General features: G+C 39.8%; 2 protein-coding genes across 3 annotated transcripts in view; one reads left to right on the plus strand and one right to left on the minus strand.

Annotated features, from left to right (window-relative positions):
- Nucleotides 1-26701, plus strand: part of LOC121865219 (methylmalonyl-CoA mutase, mitochondrial-like) — a 45917-nt gene extending 19216 nt beyond the window's left edge. The window contains exons 15-17 of the mRNA XM_042364570.1: nt 21368-21440; nt 23256-23399; nt 25754-26701. Of these exons, the coding sequence (XP_042220504.1) occupies nt 21368-21440; nt 23256-23399; nt 25754-25833 (297 nt within the window). The 3' untranslated portion in view covers nt 25834-26701. The remainder of the gene's footprint in view (nt 1-21367; nt 21441-23255; nt 23400-25753) is intronic.
- LOC121865220 lies at nt 1699-18123 on the minus strand. 2 transcript variants are annotated; one of them, XM_042364572.1, is made up of 4 exons: nt 17818-18119; nt 13165-13420; nt 8857-9595; nt 1699-2071 (listed from the first exon to the last, which is right to left on the minus strand). In XM_042364572.1, the coding sequence occupies exons 2-4, from the start codon at nt 13416-13418 to the stop codon at nt 1967-1969; spliced, it is 1098 nt and encodes a 365-aa protein (XP_042220506.1). In that variant the 5' UTR covers nt 13419-13420; nt 17818-18119; the 3' UTR covers nt 1699-1966. The 2 variants fall into 2 exon arrangements, with proteins under 2 accessions (XP_042220506.1, XP_042220505.1); XM_042364571.1 differs by lacking the exon at nt 1699-2071 and having other exon boundaries at nt 7757-9595; nt 17818-18123.
- Nucleotides 26702-26706: the final 5 nt, after the last annotated feature.

The raw sequence follows: 26706 nt of genomic DNA on the forward strand, positions 1-26706 counted from the left end.
CAAAGTTAATTTAACTTAATCATTAACTTGTAGAAGTTAATGATTTAGTTAATTAATTGTCCCATGCCTGGTCAGTGCACGCCCAGTACTTGCCAACAGTGCATAACAGAGACGTGACCAATCGTTCAAGCGGTTAACAAGTTGATCAGTGGTAAAGAGGATAAAAGTAATGTAAAAGTAAATGACTCAAAATTTTATTTCTTGTGCAAACTATGAGATGTTTATACTCAAATTAATCGGCATCTTGCAAAGATTCCAGCAATGCCAATTATATTCTGATAATTCAAGTCTGTGACATTTTATGAGACAGGAACTTTAAGCCTAAAATCACCGTCATCCCATTAATCATTATCACCCGCTGCCATCTGCCTCCCCTGCTGGCTGGGAGGAGGGGGTAGGGGAAGGTGAGGTGTTGACAGCCAGGAGCCAGGTGCGTAGTTATCAGTGAAGGGGTCAAGGACCCAGGATCATAAGACAGGGAGTTTAAGTTTTGTGCTTCTAAAATGTCACGGATTTGACTTGGCAGAATATAACTTGCATTGCTGGAATTCTTGCAAGATGTCAATTAATTTGAGTATAAACATCCTATAATTTTTTGCACAAGACACAAAAATTTTAGTAATTAACTTCTTACATATGAGTACTGGGTGTGATAATTTGTGTTATGTTTGCAGTTGTGAAGTTTCGTGACATCACTAGTGTACTGTATAATGTGTCTCCATATACCCAGGTTTATTCACTGATCAGTTGTCTAAATGCAAAAGTAGCTATATCAAGCCATCATGTATCAATTAATTTTAAAAAGGAAATTATCGAGTCTAATGTTATAAGACAATGGTTTAGTAGTGCTGTTAATGTGTGTAAGTGTCTTGGCATGTCACCTCACTCTTCCCACCCACACACCAACCATATGAGGATGCAGCTAAACATGGTGCAATCTTTCATAGCGCAGGGAACCTTTGTCCCCAGGCCCGGAGCAGAAATGTTTGGAGTGATTTTCTCGCCATTTTCTCAGATTTTTCCGGTAATTGCTTTATATAATTTTTATACATCTAGAACATTCACCGTAGTCTGAAGTAGGTTTACTATATCATGTGTCTGAGGTGTCTCCGTAGGTGTGAGTGTATGAACGGAATTAATCTTGATTTAGTGAACTAGTTCACTAAATCGAGCGAAAAATGACGAGAAAATGCCTTCTGCTAAATCAAGAGCTCATTACAGTATATTGGATTCCATTAAACGGAGAGTATATTGTATTGTACCTGCAAAGTTAAGAATGCAAATTTGTATTTTCAAGCAGCCAATTTTGGAGCAAGCTTGTTCCATGGCTGCTGACTCTCTTGGTCCATGTACCCAGAGCAATAAGGGTCACCTAGAGATTACAATGGAAACTGGCCTCTATGCTGGTTGCTGACATCATGATGTAGGTGTGTTTGATCAGGACCTAACCTGACCTCAGTGGTGGTTATTTGTTTAGCTCTGTGGCAACACTTTCTCAGTAATATTTTTTGTTAGTCAAATAAATTATTAAATGCTGCCTCCAGTAGTGAAGATTAAAAATTTGTCAGCCCACAAATGGGGGGGGCTGCATCCCACTTCTTCTCCCCCCCCAGTTCTACCCCTGATCAATCCTTCATATTTGTGGTCAAAAAATGCATTTATCTCCTTAATTTTAAAGGCATAGAAAGAAAAACAAAGTTGGAAAATCCATAAGGTTCCTCTCATTTTAATAACATCCCTGTTTTTATTAATTTTTTCCCTTGGGTCTACCTGAGTAAGTCTACAAAATGTGGCAAAGATTGGTGAAGCTGTTTCACTTCAAAACTGGAAAGAAGCTACAAGAGGCTGGCTTCTCACATCTGGGTAACATCATTATCTGAGAATCACATACCGAACACCCTGCCTATAGCATACCTGTGTTTTTCCTACCATATGTGCTGAAGAAATTACAATGCATTATTTTTTTTCAATGTAATACCAGAGGATAAGTATGTAAGTGGAATACAGTACAGGTACTAAGGGAGTAATCATTGCATGTCATGTGGAGTAGACTGCAAGAGCCACCCCCGCTCTGCAATGGAAGAAGGCACACATGATATGAGAATTATTTACAAGGCGCACAGGTATCTGAAATAGTACTAAACAGAAAAAAAAATTGTGGTGCGAGGAAAAATATTATATTGTTCAGACATTGTTCATTATGTATCATTGAACAGTATAATGACTGGGTTACATTCCTTGGAAACAGTAACCCCAAATAATATTTTTCCTTTGTCAGTAGAAAATTATGAGGAGGGAAATGTAGTCCTGAAACACCAAAACTGCAATGTAGAATGAGGGAAATACTTAAAGGGTTCCAGATTTTTTTTTATAAATTAATTTATTATTATTGTGTTTTTATTTATTTTTATTTATTTTTTGAGGTAGTAGGTAGTATGGTATGATGGTTGGGCATTGCGGTAAGAGAAAATCTACTTAATGTACACTGCTAGACTCACAAGAATTACCATATTTGCCTGCGTATAAGACGCACCCCTATTTTACTAGGATTTTTTGTGGATTTTTTTTTTTTAAATACGTTTCATAATACAATTATTGTAAGCGATTTTAAAGTAGTTTTGTTGGGGAAAACATATGATTTTGTGCATGTAAATACAGTAAGATCTTGTATTTCGCAAGTAATATAGACTGGAAAAATTGCGCCAAATTCAAGTTCACCAAATGCAAATACTGTACATAAACTAATGGGAAAAATAACAATATAGACTGACCACTCTACATCAACCTCTGACTTTCCCATTTATAACCTCCAAATGATACAAATTCTGCCTTTATTGACCTGATTGTGCTTTCTAGAAACTAGTTTTTAGGCCTTCCTCAAGTAACTCAATCACACGCTGCTTATCCTGCATCGAGTACTTGGCAAACTTAACTCCCTTATGATAGTCCCGCTTCTCCTTTTCCTTATTTGGCCGCTTAGGTGAGTCTGTCCCACCAGCACCAGTAGGACCCCCAGTAAGGGTAGAGGCCATTATCTTGACTCGACAGGTGGTAGCACCACCCAAAAAAGCACTCAATAACAGCCCGGGCGGTCGCTAGGATGGCACGGGCTACAACACGATAGTTGCGTTCTTGTAAACCTCTTTTACATTCACCACCGGCAATTCGATCTCCAGAACGCTTCTTGGAAACATTCTTCTCACCTTCTCTTTCCATATTCGTCGCTAACACAACAAATTTGGAGAAAACAACAAAAATCATGGAGCAATTGACCAAAAAAATGCGCGATTCAACCTTTATTAGTCCTCACTGTGAAACGTTCTTTTTACTTATTCTTTCCATACAATATTTATTGGTAACAGCTAAATTTGCAAAAAAAAAAAAAAAAAAAAACACACAACAAACAAAAGATACGAATCAATTGAACATGTGATGTCGAACGTGAACTGTAAATATTGCATAACCCCGCACCACGCTTAAAACATTGAGGATGGAATCATGTTATAGCCAACATTCATATGCAAATGTTTGCATTTTACAAACAGCTTTCCCCTATTCATCAATCGCGTTACAACCAATTTGCATTGACAAAACATGTGTTGTAGCAGAAATGACTAACTGGTATGAGGACTGTGACGTCATTCAAGACAGTGGCCAGCATTCAGCTTGCTGGATCTCGCGTTCAGCTGACTGGATCTCGCGAAATTCACGATATGTTACGCCAAATATAAGACTTGGTTACATTAGGTAGTGCTAGCAAAATTCAAAATGCGAAATATATGATCTTACTGTACAATATATACTGGAATCACATAAGAAATCATATATGGTAACATTATACAGTAGAACGGCGATATAACACGAGATATGTTCCAAGAGAGGTCACTTTAAACCGAATTCGCACTAAATCGAAGTGTTGTTTCAATGGAATAATTTAGTTTACTACTTGGAGAGAAACACAAAATACTAAAAAGACTGAGAGTCTACCCACATGCACCTCAGCCCATCTCCTAGAAAAAACAAAACATTGTTTTTTGTTGTATTATGTTAAAACAAACACTCATAAATCAACACGGCTAAAATTATGGGACGTGAAATGGTCTGTTTACTAGTGATCGCTAATGTGAACATTTGGGGGGAGGAGGGGGGAGTTGATGCCAAGGTCTAGTGCTTATTTATTTATCTGTCCTTAAGAGTGACTTTAAGTTTTTCTCTTATAATATGTCACTGAACTGACATGTTCTAATTTTATTGCAAAGGGCTAAAATTTGTATCGTGCAAAATATATTCGCTGTCTTGCAAGGATTCTAGCAATGCAAATTATATTCTCCTAACTTTAGTCTGTGATATTATATAAGATAAAAACTGTAAGCCTATAACCACCCAACCCTGGCTGCAAAAATGGGGTTGGTGACAGTGACACGTTTGACAGTTGGGAAGGCCTAGTGTTTATTTTATGTCCTTTAGATTGAGTTTTTGTTTTTTTGTTTATAAAATGTCACAGAAGTGACCGGGGAGAACATAATTTACATTGCTGGAATTCTTATAAGATAGTGATTAATTTGAATATAATCATGCTATAGTTTGCATTAGACAAAAATTTTAGTAATCATTTAGTAGTACATTATTTTGAGTACATGTACAGTACAGCTTTGCCCTTAGGACAGTGTAGCGTGCCCAGAGAAACATTAGGCGCGATTTTTAAAATATGATGCGCCAGATTGACTCGCGCAAAATGGAAAAGATTCGCTTTAAATTTTAAATTAAAACATTGTCCTTAATTGAGGATGTCACTTTCAATCAATAATCTTAAATTGAATCACTTTAAATCGACGTTCTACTGTATTAACCCAACTCTACCTCTGATCAGAGCAACTGTGTGGCTTGTTTATATTTTGATCAAGAGAATTACCGACAGGATGTGAAACTCGTATATTTGGCCGTGATGTTTTGTGTTGCCATGATCAGCCACCAGGGTGTAGCACCATCGCTATTGTTTTAGCATCATTGACTCATTGCAAATGGCTGACTGGCGGCTGAACTTTCTGTTAACATTTCTTTAATCTTTCTCGGGACATTTTTCATTTAGATAATAAACAAATGTTTCTTAAAGGTAACACAGTCGTTAAATAATGTAAGACATGTATCTGGTGTGGGTTACGTATGCTGGGGAAAGAGGTATAGTGAGATATTGTGAGCTTCCCTCTGCCGTTAAGCCAATGTAAGCCATTATTTACGTCTTTGGCAAGTTTGCCGTAAGTTTGTGGTAATAGATTGTGATAATTTGGATTGTCTTTCAGTATTTTATTATTAGTATCCCAATATTTGTGCTTAGTGGACTACTGCTCGTCCCAGACTCCCTGGTTAGGCAACTCCTCCTACGGCGCTCGGCCTCCCATCCGTAATACAGGCACATTAGACGTAGGGTAATTTGTGATACATTTTTGGGAGAAAAAAACGCATCTGATACACCAGCAAATACAGTAAGTCCTAGCTTAATGTTGGCCTGCTTAACATTGTTTCGGTACTAAGTTGCTAAACTTTTAAAGACCAAAAATTCCTTTAACGTCCCGGTGGTCCAATACTAAATCTTTTTGCGATGTCACGGACTACTTTCAACAGCGCTCTTGTCTATCCACGCTACGCTCTCTCTGCTAGGCTCGCAGAACGTCACAGTGTCTCCAAGCGACTCCAAGCCAGTCTCTGTTACAACTTCACATCATTCACATTTGTGTGTGATTAAGTGCTTTTGCTCTAAAACTGTACTCTATCCATTTGAAATGGCTTCCAAGCATCCATCAAGTGCCACTGATGTTAGTGTAGTGAAGAGGCAACGCAAGACCATTACCCTTGCTACAAAAATGGATGTATTAACCCGATTTGAAAAAGGGGAACGTGCTGTGGGCATAGCCACTGTGCTTGGTCTAACCCCCACAATGGTGCATACTATCCGGACCAACGCTGACAAGATTAAGGTTAGTGCTGGAAGTGGTACTACTCTCAGTGCAACCAAGACAACTTGTACCAGAAGTACTGTGATAGAAACAACGGAAAAGATGCTGGCTATGTGGAAGGAGGACCAGAGTCAACGCAATGTGCCTGTGAGCCTTATGGTTATCCAGCATAAGGCCAGATCCTTGTTTGACGACGTAAAGGAAACCAAGGGTGAAAGATAGAAAGATGAGACCTTTATGGCCAATCGAGTCTGGTTTCAACGATATAAGTGCAGGTATAACTTCCACAATATTAAGATGACTGGTGAAGCTGCCAGTTCAGATACGGTTGCTGCCGAGACATTCCCGCCAGAATTCAAACGGATTATCCAGGAAGGAGGCTACTCATCGGAGCAAGTCTTCAATGTGGATGAGACTGGTCTCACTTTGGAAGAGGATGCCTGAGAGGACCTATATCTCCAAGGAGGAGAAAAGCCAGATTTTAAAGCAGCAAAAGACCGCTTGACACTGCTGCTTGGCGCGAACACTGCCAGCGACTTCAAGCTGAAGCCCATGCTGATTTCTCACGCTGCTAACCCACGGGCCCTGAAAGGTTATTCTAAGGATCACCTTCCTGTCATTTACAAGGCAAATAAGAAGGCATGGATAACCAACGCCATATTTAGCTAGTGGTTGAACGTGTCTGCCGTCCCTGCAATGAAGGAATACTGTGCCAAGGAGAACCTTGACTTCAAAATTCTTTTAATCGTGGACAATGCTCCAGCTCACCCTCCCAATCTCAATGACTTGCATGACAGTGTAAAAGTTGTATTCCTTCTCCCAACATGACAGCACTGATGCAGCCTATGGACCAAGATGTCATCGGCGCATTTAAGGTGTATTATTTACGCTGTACCATGGCCCAGCTGCTAAAGGCTACAGACGGAGACAATAAACCTACGATCCGAGAATATTGGTGTGGCTTCAACATTCTTCATGCAATTGACAACATTGGCAAGGCATGGGAATAGGTTTCAGACAGTTGCCTGAATGGTGTGTGGCATAAATTGTGGCCCGAGTGCATCAACAGTTTTACGGAATTCATGGACTTAGTCCCAGCAGTGAATAGGGATATCCTCAGCTTGGCTTGACAGACAGGCTTTAATGAGCTGGAATCAGAGGATATTGAGGACGTCTTGGCATCCCATACAGAAAAGCTCACCAACGAAGATCTACAACTCTTAATAGAACACAGTCCCGTTGAAGACAGCGACGACGAAGAACCTCAATGAATACTAACATCCAAGAGGATGGCAGAAGCTTTCAACATGTTCCAGCAAGCAATGCAAATCCTTATAGATGATGACCCAAACAGAGAAAGTTGGTTGTTACACTGAGATCTATAAGGAGAAGAAGAAGAGTAGCACCAAGCAGTCAACACAGGATTCATTTGTTCGTTGCGGGACGGCAGAAGCAGCAGCTTAACAACAGCCGGCAGCCGAGGAGGAGCATACAACAACAGAGGAGGAGCAAACAACAAAGGAGGAGGAGCAAACAACAAAGGAGGAGGAGCAAACTTCAGTGGAGGAGGAGCAAACTTCAGCGGAGGGGGAGCAAACAGTGGCTGAGGAACCCCAGTCAGAACAGGAGGAGGCAGCTGCAGAGTCTCAGTGACTCACCACCCTCCTCCCCCGCTCCCGCCATACTCCTCCCCTCCCGCCTCCTCTGCTCCACTACCCACCACACACTCGCTCTACCACCTCCACCCATTGGCGAGTACCTGTACCAATACAAACTTAGTAGTTGTATATGTATGCACTATTTTCTATAGAAATGGCAATGATTTTTTGTATATGTAATGTATTTCATGGGGCAAAGGGTGGCTGGGGAACATAACTCCCATATTTTATCTATTTCTTATGGGGAAAATTTATCCGCTTAATGTTATTTCGTGTAACGTTGCATTTTCAGGAACATAACCCCGACGTTAAGCGAGGACTTACTGTAATCCAATTGTCAAATGAGGATTCTAGTTGCATATCTATATTTATGAAACCTCAATTTCAATATCTCTCCCCGAGATCCAACTGTAGGATCACTGTGGACAGATCACATAGAATGAGTCTGCGTAAGCCTTCCCGTCTGTGTGTATCATAACCATGTGTCCTGAGTGAGTGTCTGTGGTGGCCTGTGTGGTCATGTTTGTTGGAGTCTGGACGGTAGTGGACTGAGCAGCAGACACATGTGGTGTGATAATGTGACTGCCAACAGAAGTAACAGTTGGGGTTGTAATAATATGACTGTTGTTGGGAATGCTGTGTGGTGCTACATTGTTTGCTTGGATGCTATGTGCAACACTGTTAGTAGAGATTGTGTGAGGTGATAAATTGTTTCCTTGAATGCTGTGTGAATTTATGCTATTTCCAGAAATACTGTGAGCTGCCATGGTGCTGGGGGATATAGTTTGTGCTGTCAACCCAGTGCCTGGAATAGTGTGGATTGTAGCACTACTGTGTGATGTTTGCTGGCTTGTTTCAAGTGTAGATAAAGGAAGATTTGAGTTTATTTGATTATTAGCTTGCACCGTATGAGTAAAAGATCCTAAAACATGTGATGACTGGTGATGTTGAGCTGTTGTTGATGGTGGCACAGGTGTAGAGATATTATTAGGTGTAATATATGGAGGGGTTAATCTATCGCTTTGTTGGCTGTGAATACCAAGTGATTGATGGTGAGTGGGACAAGACAGGGCCTTAATATAACTAGTCATATGGTTTATAAGAGCTTCCTGTTCATCTGAATAACCATCACTGGTTGAGTGAGATACATTTATAACTGGAAGACGAGTGGGTCTGTCGTATAAAAGTTGGAATGGAGACCCAGGAGTATTCTTTTGATGAAATGTCCTATATGCTAAAATTACCTGATGCAAGTAAATATCCCAATAATATTGATTTTGATTGCTGTACTTCATCAAGGCACCACACAGAAGAGAATTATACCAATAGTTCTCAGGATACCCATTTGACTGTGGAGAAAGTAGAGTAGATAATCGGATGGTGATGCCCATCATTGAACACATTTTCTCAGATAATCTCGCACAAAAGTCATTATTGTTGTGTTTTGTCATTATTTCTTCAATTGACCCATGACGGCATATACTTTCAGCCAAAAAATTCCCTATAGAATCAGTTGTGAATTCAGATAATGCCATTGCTTCAACCCACTTTGTTACACAGTCTGTTAATAGAACTATAAATCTCATTCCTTTGTGTGTTTCACTGAGAGGACCAATAACATCAAGGCCGCACTGTGCCATGATATGGTCTCTGAGCACTAATGGCTGTTGCATAGTTTGCTGCGGTACAACGGCTTCACATTTAAACACACTACACACAGGTTCTTGGGGAGATGGAACACTAGGTTCTAAAATATTACCAATTACATCCAGTCCTATCTGTTCAATGGCCTTGTCCACAATTTTCTCAGTCGACTTGACCTTGATTCCACCCTCGGAATCTGTCCGAGTCATGTTTGAATGACGCATCACATTGTTTTGCTGATTGCCTTGTTCAATACAAGTCTGACATTCTATTTTCACATAGTAGTGAACATCTTTTGCTATAGTCTTCCAGTAGTAGTTGGTGCTAATCTTCTTAAGTCTGAAAAAAAACAACTTTACTTTACATGATGATACTGACAATATGTGTAAATCTTATTTATTGATAAAACTAAAATGTCTACTGTATTATATTTCCTTTCCCGATATGTGTATAGTGGATCAGAAGACATAGAAACATGAAGAAAGAGGCATACTTGTAAGTCAGGGTGCTACAATAAGTGTAGAAAGTGGCATGAAGGGGCTGAAACATCAAGTTCTTCAATCCTACAATGTGCTTGGCAAGCTCAAAAACACATGCACACATACTACTTTGCTGTCACTCAGAATCGAGTATGATGATCATCCAGCTATGATACAATGATATGAGTTATTAGAGATGTCACCTAGGTTAGTGAGTTTTAAGGTTACTAAAGAGGCCGATACGGGACCTGCAGGGTCGTCCACATTCGTTGCACATGTGGAGGGCTCCATCTAGTGCGGGAGGGGCGGTGGCAACGTCTTTCCAGCCTTGGCACATGTCTGCCTCGGTTTGCAGTCGGGCTAACTCGAAAGTATTGACACCTTCTTGTGTGGTGCTCCTCCAAGCGTTACGATGTGGAGTAATCGACTCCCAGATGAAGGGGTCGATTTGGCACTTTTCAGGTTTGTCTTAAGACTATCCTTATACCTTTTCAATTGCCTGCTGGTGTTACGTTCACTATTCGTTAGGTGACTGTAAAGTAGCTGCTTTGACAGTCTACTGTCGTCCATGCGGGTAACATGGTCAGACCAGCGTAGCTCTTCATGGATAATGGTAACCTCGATGCTCCTACAGTTGGTGTCAGCAAGAATACTGGCATTTGTGGCATTTGTTCTCGTCTTCCCAGCAACCTCGGAGGATGGAACATAGACTACGTTGGTGAAAGTTTTCAATCAAATGCCTTGAGGTGACTCCTGTATGTGACCCATGTCTCACTGCCATATAACAGGGTGGGGAGGACCACTGCTCGATATACATGCAGCTTTGTAAATAATTTCGGCTCCCTACAGCTGAAATCTCAATTTCGGAGTCTGCCAAAGGCTTGAGATGCACATCTGATCCGATGCTGAATCTCTTCATCGATGTCTGCGGTGGTGGACAGGTGGGAGCCGAGATACCGAAAGTGGGTAACATTAGAGAGGGTAGTACCGTTAAGCTGGATGGATGGTGGAGGCGTGTCTGAACCAGGGGTAGGTTGAAAGAAGTGCGCATACGCATCTGTGTAGGTAGGTGTTTAGGATCTGTAGGTCGTGTACAGTGTGAACAACAAGGGTGAGGTCGTCTGCATACTTAAGTTCAGTAATGGAAGCGGCTGACACCCTTGTTCTTGCCTGGAGTCGTCTTATATTAAAAAGACCGCCTTCACCCAGTATTTGATGTCCACCCTGCCGGCTAATTGGCACTGGCACGAGTAAGGAAGGCAGCCAAGAAAATGGGAAAGAGAGTTGGTGCCATTACACATCCTTGTTTAACCCCTGTTTGGACGGGGAAGAACTCAGACTGGGTGCTGTTGTGCAGGACACTGCCGTTCATGCTGTGGTGGAGTTGCCTCGCAATGGCGATGAATTTTGGTGGGCAGCCAAAACGGCTGATGGTCTGCCAGAGGGCTTCCCTGTTGACCGAGTCGAAGGCCTTGGTTAGGTCGATGAGAGCCATGTACAGGTCACAACTCTGTTCGCTGCACTTTTTCTGTATCTGGCGGGCAGCAAAGATCATGTCAGTGGTGCCACGTGATGGTCTATAACCACATTGAGATTCTGCCTGTCCCCGTTGCCACTCGTCTGTTGCCATGGGACTTTTGGGGGTATAGGTGTTTTGTAGATGATGAGAGGTATGATGAACGAGATGATGGCTGCACGTGAGTTGATTTATGTGGTGAGGCAGGAGCGCAGGCTGCAATCACACATCTTGGCTCTCCTTTTCCTGATCCAGTGGTGCAAGTGTTGCAATGAACGGGGAAAGGGAGAGTTGCAATGAACTGCCAATAGCCCAGTTTGTTGGGTTTCGCCTTAGTAGCCTGTCCATCATGCATTTCCTTCGTCTGCCGGTGAATTCGTTGGATTTCCACGATGGTCACCTCTTCCGCCGTTGGGGTCTTGTTGGAGCTCTGTAAGCACGTCTGCCTGATACAGGGCTCCACCGCAGATTTTTCGTTCGGGGTTTACTCCTGTAGCCTTATACATACCAAGGTTAATAATCCGCAAGGCAGCGGAGCACTGGATGGTAGGTGCCAGATTTTGTCCACATGTCAGTGGGCCATGCGCCATCCCTCGGGGTCCCACTGCTACTCCGAGATCCCCTGCTGGTCTTGCCTGTGTGCACGAGGCACCCAGTTACCATGTTGCCACGAGGAGGCGCAGGAAACTTGATGGTGAGGAAACTGTGCACTGGTAGGGGAAGATTTATGCAAGTTGCTTCCCTGTTCGACACGAGGGATAGCCAGCGGCAGCAGCTGAAAGCGAAAGGGAGCAAGCAGTGCTTTTACCTTAACATTAACATAATACTGCCACACTAGACGCATTTCACCACCCTGTGTGTGTGTGTGTGTGTGTGTGAGAGAGAGAGAGAGAGAGAGAGAGGCAAACACGCCGAGAAAATAAGACAACAAGCATCCAATGAGGGTTTTGTTGTGTGACTGCATTGAGTTGAATTAAAAGATCAACTGTTGAGGAGCTTATCACTTGGCAATACTGGTGCATGTTACCACTCCATCTCTCTAATCACCCACACCTTTCTGTTTTCTCACTCAATATTTTAAAATGTTATGTCAAGTAATGTTGAAGGGATACAACTTTGCTCATTTATACTTATCACAATCTTCCTAAAAATACTTTAGCTTTAGTGTTTATTCAAGACATCTTCAGGTCATAAGGCCCACTAATCCCCCACCCAAGAAAGGTGACCTGACATTCTATCAGAAGGTCAGTAATATGAAACCAATAATCCCCCACCCTACCTCCACCTGACATTGAGTCAGGTCAGGTCCCCCCAAAAAATACTTTAACTTTCATCTTTATTCAAGACATTTTCAGAAAATTCTCTCGATTTTCAACCTTGGAAAATTTTTTCCTAAAGCCGGAAATTTTTGGAAAATTCCGGTTTTGGGAATGTTTTCCGAGCAAATTTCAATTCCGGCTATTGGAGATTTCCGGGTTTAAGGGATTCTGGCTAACGGAGATATTACTGTAATGGAAGTCAATTGGAAAAATAGTTTCGCGTTTCAAAATTTCTCGTTATGGAAAGAATTTCAGGAACCGAACCCTTCAGTAACCCGGAGGATGCCTGTATAGCTAGCTACAGTATTGTACGAGCACAGTGGTGCTTGCATATATAAATACCGCTCTGTGTCAGCCTGATTGGAGTGAAGCTGCTGTATAGTAGCGGTGCTGTGTGTGATGAGTAGTTTAGATGTGGAAATCTTCTGAAGATGTGAATCGGGGATAAGAGAATTCGTGTCAGTACCCTGAAACGCTCTGCACCAATTGTACAATATTTTGTTTTTGCATTGCAACTTATTCTTAATATGATGATAAAAGATAGATAAATTAGAACTAATGTTCTGGGGTATGATTACAAAATTGTCTACTTACGTTCTGTTAATTCCATGGTGTCTTCCATCTGACTGCAGGTGACTGGATTCTATTATCCTCCTCTTATCCTTAATACCCTTGACTGCTAAGAGTGCTCCATACTTCTTGTGGTTGTAATATAGTTCGTTCTTACAGTATGTAAAAGGCCGACACTTCTTGCGCCAGTTGCTACGACTATCTTTACTTTTAATACTGTCAGGATATTTGCTCTTTGAGAGATAAGTCAATATCTCATCAAACTCTTGTTCATCCATTGCTGTAAATATAAAGATAAACATTTAGAAATACTGAAATACATTGGTGATAAAATTCAGTTATATCTTCCAAAACATCAGAATCCAGAATTAATCTTAGTGGATTTTTTATTGAATTTTGTGTTAATTCTTGTTTAGGTTGTTGAGATGTAGGATAATTATTTATGAGCATAGTGCAGTATTATCCCTGGAGCTAGATTTATTGACAATTTGCTTGTCTTGTGTTGATACTCACCAGATATTATTGCCTGTCACAGGCTCGTAGGAAGTACAGTAATTTAATATTGGTACGGCAAACACTCGCCGGAAGCAAAATTACTTTATATATGATATGATTAAAGGAGTCACTCAAATATGCATAAACTGTAAAAGCTGACATTTACTTTTTGGTAATAATATTAAGTACTGTAATAAAATATATTACTGTATTCCAATTCCTATAAAATATAAATTCGTATAAACTATATTCGGCAAGTACAGGTATGGGACCTTTTTTTTTTTTTTTTTTAACGGGGATTAGCCCACCCGGGCACAGGTCACTGACCCACATCGGGACAACTCTAGCCCAGGCTTACCGGACCTCTTTATAACAGTGTTAATGCTATGGCACACGTTTACTGTACACTGGACCCTCGCTTTATGCCATTCACTTTATGGGAATTCACATATATTTACCATTATATCCTGACCACCAGGGATAATTATACAGACTTTTCCCTGTGAAAAAACCCATAATTTGAGAAATGTATTACTGTACTCAAATGTACTATAAGCTGAAGAGCTAAACTTTATATCTCTTGTGCAAACTATGAGATGTTAATACTCAAAATAATCGCCATCTTGCAAGGATTCCAGCAATGCCAATTATATTTTGCAAAGTCAAGTCTGTGACATTTTATGAGACAGGAACTTTAAGCCTAAAATCACCATCATCCCATTAATCGTTATCACCCGCTGCCATCTGCCTCCACTGCTGGCTGTAACAAAGATTATGTGTCCCTAATTTAATGTAACATATTTTATGTAACATGATTACTCTTTTATTGTCTTTTTAATTCTTTATGTTTATTTACTTATTTAATTATATACTTATTCTTCTTACTTTTACTCTTTCTTATTCCTGTTATTCTTTCTCATTATATTCGTGAGAGGTGGAGGGAGTGAGGGAGGTAGTGAGAGGTAATTGTTTACGTTTGAGGAGAGGCTGTGAGGGGAGGGGAGTACAGGACTAACTGTTTGTGGTTAGGCTAGAAAGGTCTACACCAAGGGGATGACTCAGGGAAGCTGGTTAGGAGAACTAAGATACAATCTTAAGAGAAGGGAAATATGGGATAGTTATTATACACAGGACTCACTGTACTACTGCATAATACCAAGACATCTATAACACGTCACTCTTTCCCAATAAGGGAGGGATGCATTAGGACTCTTATTAAAGGTTACTGTATTTATTGAATACCCTCTATTAGGGTTTGACAATTACACTTCATAACAATAAACCTATCCTTAATAGCTTGCTAACCAAGGGGTCCATGACTCACAATACATTTGGGAAATGGATCAAACCTAATAGGTACTGACGTTATAGCCGCCATATGAGGAGGTGACACCCAGGACACAACCACACAGACTCTGCTTTTCAAACTGCGTCAGCCTATAAAGGACGCCACAACTTTCATGACGTCACGCCTCATAGGCTTTCTCATTGGTCGAAGACAGGCCTAAGGCCTTCATACTACAGTGGTCCCTCGGTTAACGAACACAATTCGTTCCAGGTCATTTATTAACCGAAACCATTGTTTCAATGGGATTTTGGGTAATTGGTTCCAGCTTACCGAAAATTACATACAAAGTAAAAATAAATGCAGTAAAGTACACTTACTTTGAGGTGTGTATGTAGAAGGCTCCTGGTTGATGATGATGGGAATTAGAAGTGGGGGTGGAGGAGGAGAAGGGAGAAGAGAAGGGAAATCACCCCATGCTTCATGCCGTCATTTCACCCATAAAATTTTAAGTTCACTAGGTGTAATTCAAGATTATTTTCTATAAATCAACACTGCACTGCACTATATATTGTCAATATGTAAAACAAATTTCAGAATGACCAATTACTGTAAAAACGTAAAAATAGTTTATGTTCAAGAGAGCCACAAGCAAGATGTTACCTCCACTGACCAGAGATACAAACTGATGCCTTGCTGGATGAGTCAAGTGGCTGATTGGTGCACCAAAAACTAGTTTCCTGTACTGCATTTATGTTAAATAAGTGTTAAAATTACTAAAAAATTTAATATGAAAATTGGAAAATTATCGAATAGTACAACTTTCTTGATATTTACTCGAATGGGAATGAATTTAAGCCCTAGACCCGATTACTGTATTGGCGGACTAATATTCCAGCTGGTGAGCAAGCAAAAACATGTTGACATCATTTCGTAAAAATTTCGTTAACCGAATGGGTTAGGTTAGATTGAAATTGTTATTCCGGTGGTTTTGAGGTGTTTAGAACGATTCTGACCTACTTCCAAATAGGTGAATGACCGAAACAATAATTATACAGCAGAAAGTTTGCTAGGAAGCATTAGAATCCCTCATGGCAAAGTGTCAAGTTTAACCATATACGTACTATACTGTACATACCTCCTCATGGTTGACAAACTATTTACAGTACTTCAATTAAACATAACAAAAGTAGGAAAGTTGACATTCCTCCAATGTATAAAGAATAGGTATTGTTTTACTTTCACACAACCATGGAATCTTAGGAGTTTTATCTTTGCAATCAGTTGGTTAAACAATTCTAATATACACTTTTCTTCTATGGCATTTCCTTCGCAAATTACTTATATATACCGGGGGTGCCAAAGAAGTGAGATTAAGTTAGGTTAGGTTATTTGCAAGGGTAACGTCGGTAAATTTTTATTTTAGGACACGAGTCCCTAGGAGTTGACCAATATGTTTTTTCATAGTAGGTTAATATATATGACTAACCCGCCCGGGCTGCATAGAGCCGATGCGGCCGTATCATCTCATGTCCAGAAAATGCCTCGAATTTCACCATATTATATTAATTTCTTTCTGTTTAATATACCGGGGAAGATAGGTAAGGTTAGGTAGGTTTGTTTGGTTTGGTTGGTTAGGTCTGTTCTTCATAGCCACAAATGTTAAGTAGTGTTTATTTTAAAAATATCCATTTTTTAAACATATTTCCACAAACTTCAAGTGTCCACTATAATATAACAATGAAAATCTGGCATTTTATAAATTGTTTTCAATCAATTTCGCTCGCGGGGTTAGCCCTACAGTATATAATTACCTCAGTGTATTTTGGTGTTTTAAGCGAATCTGACCTTCATTTTTGGCAGAAATTGCTCAATTTACCCCCCCACCCAAAAAAAATGGGGGAGAGCCTGAGAAATCGGGGTTTTTGGGTAGGGGAGAAAACTAAAAAGTCACCTAACCTAACCTAAATGTTTCAGTAGTTTAAAACTTTGGGGCACGCCATGTCCGAAATTACATTACCTTAGAATGATCATCTTTCTCGTAAAACTCAGCAATAAACTTAAAATAATTTTAGGAGCACGAATCACACCCAAACTTTACCACGGCCATTGTCAAACTGGTCATTGAAATTAAAATCCATACCCAGGTTGCTTCCTTTGAAAAAATCAAATGCGATTGGTCGAAAAATTATTCACGTGATGATATTACTATACATCATTGGTCACGACTGGATGCCGTCGGTCAATATTACACATGCATGATGCATAATTAACTCTGTTTCTATGTTTCTCGCAGATAACATATCTTCACAGACGAAGACTCAAAAGTACTTAAAATCTATTATCTGTAATTCAATTGTGTCGCTTATTTCCATTCCGACTAGTATAAATGGGGTTCAAAATGCTCAGAATAGGGAGATCTAAATGTTTCAGTAGTTTATAACTTTGAGGCTCGCTATGTCCTAAAGTAAAATAACACCGAAACGTCATATATGAAGTGTCTTAGAATTGTTTAAACTATTGATTGCAAAGATAAAACTCCAAAGATTCCATGGTTGTGTGAAATTAAAATTCTATCAAAGGATATTCATGGGGTAAGAAACATATTTAATTCTATAGATTTTTTCCTTAAAGTGGCTCCTTGTTGGAAACTATTAAGGGGACGAATACTGGCCCTCCCTAGTCCAGGCAAAGAATATCTAATAACATTATTAATTGTATTCTGCACTAATTGTTTCGAAAATAATATTCAATGGCATGTTAGTTCTGTAGCCATCATGATAGTTCTGTAGACAATTTTAGAAATTAACGAAATGTTAAGCAAATTTGGACACGCCTCTGCACGTGCCTTTGTTATAGATAATGCACCCCCAACACCATCCCTTACTTTAACCTACCTGTAATTCACCTGTACATTAGTCAGGTATTGTTCATGTGTCTAAGGAAGTGAGGAGTGTTAGCAGGTGTTTACATGAGTGTCTTGGAGGTAGAGGTAGGTGTTATGTCTCCTGAGTTGGTTGTCCTCTCCCACAGCCTAGCCCAGCGCTGCCAACCTCAACATATCTCTCTCATATTTATTCCGTAAATACATGTCATCGTTTTAGAATTGCATTTATTCATTAAAGGGTGTATAGAGAGAGGAAGGTATGCTCCGTGTAAGGTGTCGGGTGAGAGTGGAGAGGCAGGGTAGACATTTGACAAGGTTGGCATCACATCACTACGCCGCCGCCATTGGTCCTCCCTCACAGTGTAACCAACGCCCGCTTATCTTACACACACGATAATATTTTTGAAATTGTAATATTGTTTTCCCCCTTATGTTGGAGAATAAAGTTTAAAATTATATAGTAATGCATGAAAACGGTAATATATCCAAAAATTAAGTTCAGATAATTAGTTTTTATTAATTTTTATGGAGAAGGAGACTTTGGTAGTGGTGTTCATCTTAGAACTATTTTCGTGTGAAGATAAGTTCGCGATAATTCATTTATCTTATTAAAAGAAATTTTTACCCAAGTTGAGTTGAAAATGTTTGTGATTTATATTGTATACGGCTGTACACTATGTATGTATAATAAACAACAATTGTATATATCAATATCATAGGTTTATTGTGTATATTGACAATGCATTCTTCTGTTGCCTGTGTTAAGTTCACCCCCACCTCAAGACGTCTGTGACTCATTCAAGAGGTGAAGACCGAAGAGAGGAATGTTCATATCCAATTGGCTATAATAATAATACGCAGCATAGTTAATTCAACGAAATCAGGGAGTTTCAACGCTGTAATATAGGGTACAGACAATAAGGTTGCTGAGAAACAGGGAACGCGCGATGGGGCGCACCAGTGAGAACATGTCACGGAGGTTCAACCTGACCGCCCACAACCTCCCGCCACTCGTATCAGGTCAGCGGGTATGAGTCCAGAACCAGGTGTCGGGGCAGTGGGACCGGTCGGGGGTGGTGGTGGAGTCACCGGCCCCCAGGGTAACAGGTACTGGGTGAGCGCGAACAGAGGGAGATGAGACACCACGGGTGCATAAGGTGTACTCCTCAGCCACTGAGGCTAGACTCGATACACTGAGCTCTATTCATCATGCTGGGGTGGGTCTGGCAGCCGGTACCTTCAGGTCTTCACCAATCCCAAGTCTACTATTCGATGCTGATGAGCCACCCCTTGATGTTCGACATCAGCATCTCCAGGTCCAGTGTTGGTTTCACTTCCACCATCTTCCACAGTCTGTAACCAACACTCGTGTAGTTGATGAGACTGTCCCCACATAACACTCAGCATCCAGGCCTCCCATGACCTTTTGGCTTCAGGGTAAGGGAGGTTGCGAGTATTATTTGTCTTCCTCCTGTTCAGGTATGCCCCATGCAGTTCCCTTGTGCTGCTCTCTGGATTCTTCCTGAAGTTCAAGTTTGTCAGTAGTATTTTAATGAAAGGAAGGATTTACTCCCTCCCTGTGTGGTTCATTCTCTTTTATTAGAGCATGCCTCCTCTCACAGAGGAACCATCCCTGTTTACACTGACGGCTCTAAGTCGGATGTAGCGCTGGGTTTTGGGGAGGTCTTTCCTGAATTCTGTCAGGACCGTAGTCTCCCAGTATAGCATCTATTTTTACGGCAGAGCTGTCAGGTATTTATTTGTACTCAAGATTATTATTATCTGTGGCACATCATTCCCCTCTACCTGCTAGTAATAAGAACTGCCATCCACTTGAATTGACAACACAGGTGGGATGCTGTCAAAGCAAACAAAATCCGCGACATCCATCCTGCATTGGGTGCCTGGAGATATCAGGGACTGTCATGCCGCTGAGAGACTGCTTTGGCCTGTCTTCGCATTGGCCACACATGACAAACTAATGGATTTATAATGGAGAGGGCGCCCCCTTCCCCAACATGATGCCTGCTTGGTCTCATTGACTGTTTAATACCTCCTGGTAGAGTGCCCCAGTCTCAGAGATCTTCATAGTATGCACCTCTCCCAGTGCTGGGGGGAGACGGGTCTTATCGTCTCTCTTTGGTGTTATATTTGTAGACTTAGCGCCAACAATTTTTATGCCCGGCCCACCCTCCCCTATCCGACTTTATTCGGTAGTCTGGTAACATTTCACGAGGAGGTGTCCTTGTGCGTTAATGGACAAGAAACATGCATTCACGTATTATTATACAAGAGTAATATTTTCATGCTAATGTTCAGTATAATTAAATGCATCCGTTATTTATTGGATCACGAAAGTCGTAAAAACACTATATTTAAAGACTCCAGGTCATCCCCTATCAACCCTAGGTTAAGTGAATGCTTCGGATTCACTAGTCAATACTCACAGGGTTCACTCCTCACAAGAGTGTGGATTGACAACGCTGACTGTAACAGCTGGAAAAGTCCCCAACTGTACATGTAACAATAACAAAAATATAATTCAATAGGGTTTGGGAACATTTTTCCATAACCTTTCATCAAGCAGCACTTATTAAAATAATTAACACTCCCTCCCCAGCCACACTCAATGATATTAGCCTTCTCTGGCCACAAGTAACTGTTTCCTAGATATTTGTATACTTAATAATGCTGAGGTACACAGATATAGTCCTTCCCATCTCTCAACAAAAGGAAAATATGCAAGATGTATGATACCACTGAGACACTCCTTGATAGGAACAGCACACACTGATCCAGGACCAGCACACGTACCATTCTCTACATTGCCATCTGCAGATCTGGTGAGGGGAAGCTCAAGTATAATTTACCTCGAGCTATACTGTACTGAGTTTTGTATGTGAAGAAATAAATAATATTGTAGAATCTACACAGTGCAAAAATAGTACTCTGGCAGAAATCTCTTATTTGTTGGAGGCTTTTCCCCCTGACTATGGGCCTGAATTAATTTCTAAGTAGGGGTCCCCGACTTACAAACATCTAACTTGCGAACGCCCGATGATATGAACAGGGTTAAACTTGAAATTTACAGTACTGTATTTTATTTGCCTGATGACTTATTTTTTCTTTCATTTACTGTATTTTGTCATCCTATAATTTCAGATGCATATAAGGTCTTAGCTATGATATACAGTAGTGGGATTTTAAATATTGTTCTGTAAGTGCAGTATGCACAAAGCATGTTTTCTGACTTACGTACAAATCCGATTTAGTCCTCAGGAACAGAACCCATTCATAACCCGGGGACCCCCTGTACTGTACTTATGTCCTCATGAATTGGTTGCAGTGCTTTGAATGAGTTGAGGGCAGTATCAAAGGGGGTGGGGGAGGGGGGGATGACCTCATGGACCTCCCTGTATATGCCACTGACCCATCCACTGACCTTTAGTTGTGCTGCAGTTGATTGCTGCTTTATTAGACGAGAGAATTATGAATACAAAATGTATTTGTTCTCCATTTTACATGATATAGTACACTACTGATGTTGACCTTTTATTCAGACTGCAGTTGAGGTGGCTCAGCAGGCAGTAGATGCAGATGTTCATGTGGTGGGAGCATCATCTCTAGCAGCAGGTGAGTGTAACAATCTGTTACTGTACAGTACTTGCTCATCATTAGTAGTTTATTGATAAAACTTATTCTTAGTGAATAGTAAATGGCCTTTGGACAGTACAGTATTTTATTTGCTAGTGAATAATTGCCTCCGGAGTAATTTCATCAGTAACTCATTGTTTCTTTGGGTTAATAATGTAATTAAACTAAACCTCATGATAAACATAGTTTTTTACCCAGTAAGTGCATACTACTGTATGTGTGCATAACACATCGTGTCAGCCCATCCATTCCCAGTCATACCCTCCCCTCACATTAACTGCTCTGCATTTCTCTAGATAAATAGTTCATCTCATTATTTAAGTACAATAAAGCCCCGAATAACGACGATAATGTGTCCTCCAATATTACAGTGTAAGGTGAATCATCGTACTGTATCATGAATCATTAATTACCATTAAAATAAATCAATAGTAATGAGATGCGTTCCCTAGTCTGACCATTTCATCTTCTGTGTGGCTTTTTACCTTCTTTTCTCAAAAAACAATATAATTAATGGAAAATGCAAACTATATTCTTCAAATGATGTTTATGAATGCACCTTATATAATATAAATCAATAATAATATCACATAAGAGGAGATGGGACGCTATTGTTGTTGTTGTGTTTACACCAATGATGTCGGTTATCCATCTGAAACAAGAAAATAAAACCCTGGTTGTTGCTATAGTAAAATTAATGTAAAAAAAAATATGTATGATTTAATTAATGTTATTTAATGTACAGTAAAAGTAACCACTGATGTTAAATAAAAAAAGAGAGTGATACAAAAGATTCATTATTGTTTATTACTGAATATGTATTTGATTGAATAATGTTTATACAGTGGTCCCTCGGTTAACGAGCACAATTCGTTCTAGAAGGTTGCTCGTTAACCGAAACCATTGTTTCACTGGGTTTTTGGGTAATTGGTTCCAGCTCACCGAAAATTGCCTAAAGTCAACAAAAAAGGTAGTAAAGTACACTTACTTTGAGGTGTGTATGTAGAAGGCTCCTGGATGATGATGATGGGAATTAGAATGGGGGTGGAGGAGAAGGGAGAAGAGAAGGCATTGGGGTGGAAGAGAAGTCACCCCATGGTGCCATTTCACCCATAAAAATTTAGTTCACTTGGTGTAATTCAAAATTATTTTCTTTAAATCAACACTGCACTGCATTATATATTGTCAATATGTAAAATAAATTTCAAAATGACCAATAATTTGACTGGAAACAGAAAAAAAGCATTTATGTTGAAGAGAGTCTGAAGCAAGATGTTACCTCCACTGAAAAGACACAGAGACTGATGCCTGTATGGTGTGTTGACAGGCTGTTTGGCACGCTAAAAACTAGTTTCCCTGTACTTAAATTAAGTTAAATAATTGTTAAAATTACTAAATTTTTAATAGAAGACTTTTAAAATTATTGAATAGTACAAACTTCTTGATATTTACTAAAATAGTAAGGAATTTAAGCCCTAGAACTGATTACTGTGTTGGCAGACTAATATGACAGCTAGTGTGCAAGCGAAAACATGTTGAGGGGCGCTCGTAAGGAATTCGTTAATCGAGGGTATGCTCGTTAACCGAGGGATCACTATAGCAAACATCGTTGGACCCTATCTCGCCATATATCCCGACCCTACTGTAACTGTAATCTATTTTTTTTTTTAAATTATGTTGGTTATTGTTACTGTATGTTTAGGAAATGCACAAAATATATCATCCATGTACTTGTAATTTTGTTATGACACCTCACAAGTGGAAAATTTATCAGTGAAATTGTTCTCTGTACAGGCCATCGCACCTTGGTACCAGAGCTGTTACAGGCCCTGGCCGATTTGGGTCGATCAGACATTCTGGTCATCGCTGGGGGGGTCATTCCACCTCAGGATTATGAGTTCCTCAAGGCGCATGGAGTAGCTGCTATATTTGGGCCAGGTAAGAAATCATTCATTTTGTGAGTGGCCTGTTTGTGTGTATAAGCATTTGTCATGAGTTATGTGTGACTGACAGGTTTTGAACAGCGATGTAGCAAGTTCCAAAATTGTATTGTGTGGTGCCTCTAGGGTTGGTGTCAAACATGGACATCTGCAATACTCTGTTGTTGCTGTTGTTTTTTATTTTGTTTTTTGTTTGTTTTATTTTAGGGGGTGATTTACAAATCAACAAAAGTATGCCATTACAGACAAGAGGATAGGTATAGGGTAATATGCTACTATGAGACAAGAGGATAGGTGTAGGGTACATATGCCACTATGAGACAAGAGGATAGGTGTAGGGTACATATGCCACTATGAGACAAGAGGATAGGTGTAGGGTAATATGCCACTATGAGACAAGATAGAAATTTAATTTATTCTCAACCTTTTTACAGAAAAAAAATTATTAGACATATTGGAAAGTTACTTACAGTAGTGTGCTGTACATATTTATTGTAGAGATATGAGTGTTTTTCTCTTTCATTCTTTCTTTTAATACAATATGTGTGACCAGTCTTCAGACACCTTTGTGTATATTACCATGACCAACCTTCAGACTTCCTTGTGTATATGACCAACCTTCAGACTTCCTTGTGTATATGACCATGACCAACCTTCAGACTTCCTTGTGTATATGACCATGACCAACCTTCAGACTTCCTTGTGTATATGACCATGACCAACCTTCAGACTTCCTTGTGTATATGACCATGACCAACCTTCAGACTTCCTTGTGTATATGACCATGACCAACCTTCAGACTTCCTTGTGTATTCAAGAGCTTCCTTGTGTATATGACCAATAAGACTTCCTTGTGTATGACCATGACCAACCTTCAGACTTCCTTGTGTATATTACCATGACCAATCTTCAGACTTCCTTGTGTATATGACCAACCGACTTCCTTGTGTATGATGACCAACCTTCAGACTTCCTTGTGTATATGACCAACCTTCAGACTTCCTTGTGTATATGACCAACCTTCAGACTTCCTTGTGTATATGACCAACCTTCAGACTTCCTTGTGTATATGACCATGACCAACCTTCAGACTTCCTTGTGTATATTACCATGACCAACCTTCAGACTTCCTTGTGTATATGACCAACCTTCAGACTTCCTTGTGTATATGACCAACCTTCAGACTTCCTTGTGTATATGACCAACCTTCAGACTTCCTTGAGTATATGACCAACCTTCAGACTTCCTTGTGTATATGACCAACCTTCAGACTTCCTTGTGTATATGACCAACCTTCAGACTTCCTTGTGTATATGACCAACCTTCAGACTTCCTTGTGTATATGACCAACCTTCAGACTTCCTTGTGTATATGACCAACCTTCAGACTTCCTTGTGTATATTCCTGTGCTGAGCCATAACAATCGTTGATGGTGTCCAGGACCAAACCTAAATTTTGCACCCAACCCCCTCCCTCCACTCATTAATAATCATTGATGGATTGAAGTTATTATAGTGCATTTTGTCTCAGCTGAGAAAAGATGCCCCACCCCCTCCTCAAGAGTTACAGCTGATTGACTGTTGCAAATCTGTCCGATTTCATCCTGAAGTAATGATGTATTTCTAAATGAGTATTCATGATCGTTGGGATGAGCTTTTCTGACGAGAAAGATATTTAGCTAAATTATATAAAGATACATACATTCATTATTTGAAACAGGAGCACATAGGAAGTTATCAGAAGTCTTATACTGTACATGAATTAACTGTTAAACTCTGGTAACAAATTCATGCTTTTGGAGGACACATTTAATATATATTCATTTTTACCCACAATAAGGCATACTAAGACAAATTATGTATCAGTAAAACTACAGTATGCAAAAACTAACATAAGCTTACTTGAGATACACTTTACTCCCACCAAACATAAGCTTATTTGAGACCCACTTTTTTCCCAACAAATATAAGCTTACTTGAGACCCACTTTATTCCCAACAAACATAAGCTTACTTGAGACCCACTTTATTCCCAACAAACATAAGCTCGGTAGCTGCTTGGGTGGTTGGTCACTGGCTTCTGAATTTACCTAAACCTTTGGTATAATAAGCTACAGTTTGGTGATCTGTAGATACACCTGACAATAAGCAAGTCTCTTCCACTTTAATTTAATTTGGCACCACTTGGTTTCTTTAAAATCATCCTCCCCCTGTACCCTCACCTGGCTAGCTAGTAATGCTCATAATTTTTTAGAAAAATATAAGATCCCAGTACAATACTGTAGTTATGTATTATTGCTTAAGAACTTTTTATTTTACTTCTCATTAATGTTATTTTTTCTCTACTTCCTCAGGAACTCGCATCCCTGCTGCAGCAATGGACGTGTTGGATCTTATCACTGTTTCCCTCCAGAAGCGGTCAGCAGCAAACTAAGACGTGTGATGACATAAAATTTGGTATTTATAGTGTTGATATGTAGACTTTAGATCTTCTATCACTTTCTTTCTGATGTCACATAATATGAGTTTCTCCTTTTTTGTGTTTAGCCAAACGTCACCTTCAGTAACAAAGGATTTTGATTTGCAGGATCCACAGTACATTATGTGTAGTAGACAATATGAAGCACCTTTGGCTTTGTTTTACAAGAAACTGTGGCCATAATTAATTTTTTATATCATCTGGTTTGTGATAGGGCTAGATGGAGTGGGAACCTGTTTCCACAAAACAATCTCTCTTGAAGATTTGAAAGCTTCACCATGAAAGCTTCTGCTCCAAGTGGGTTGGAAATAGTGATAGGTTAATACTGTATATAGATAGACAAAACCTGATTGAAGACTGTTGGGATTGTAGGTTTACAACTTTTAGAGGTTGCTTTCATGTGTTATTTATGCAGGAGTTTAGAAGAGCTATTTGACTATTTCAGTGTTAATTAGAAAGTAAACTAAAGTATTGAACAGTATTTTAATTATGTGGTTTTATACAGTACTCATTATTGTGAGTTGAAGCAATGGTAAGTTCTAGTCCATATACATCTGCAGACAAGCTTTGTCTCAGGATAACACGTTAACAACAGTAAATAGCAGATAGTGATAAGAAAGAAATATAAAGGTTTAAGTTGGAATGAAGCTCAATTCTTTTGAACTATTTCAGGTTTGGATGTATAATACAATATACATAAGTACTGTACATATATATTATTAGTATTTTTAGTTATCCCCTGCTCCCTGTATACATATGGTATGAGTGAATGTATTTCATGAATGTACTTTATGTAACATTAATAATAGATATTTTGGGCAAACGCTT

This window comes from Homarus americanus, unplaced genomic scaffold (assembly GCF_018991925.1).
Source record: "Homarus americanus isolate GMGI-L3 unplaced genomic scaffold, GMGI_Hamer_2.0 scaffold18547, whole genome shotgun sequence".
Classification (NCBI taxonomy): domain Eukaryota; kingdom Metazoa; phylum Arthropoda; class Malacostraca; order Decapoda; family Nephropidae; genus Homarus; species Homarus americanus.

What these genes read in the sequence shown, in the direction of transcription:
- LOC121865220 (XM_042364571.1), bottom strand. Translation starts at nt 13,418, where the DNA reads ATGGATGAACAAGAGTTTGATGAGATATTGACTTATCTCTCAAAGAGC. An exon ending in CACCATGGAATTAACAGAAC is followed by an intron (nt 9,596 to 13,164) that starts GTAAGTAGACAA and finishes GTTTTTTTTCAG; the next exon opens with ACTTAAGAAGATTAGCACCA.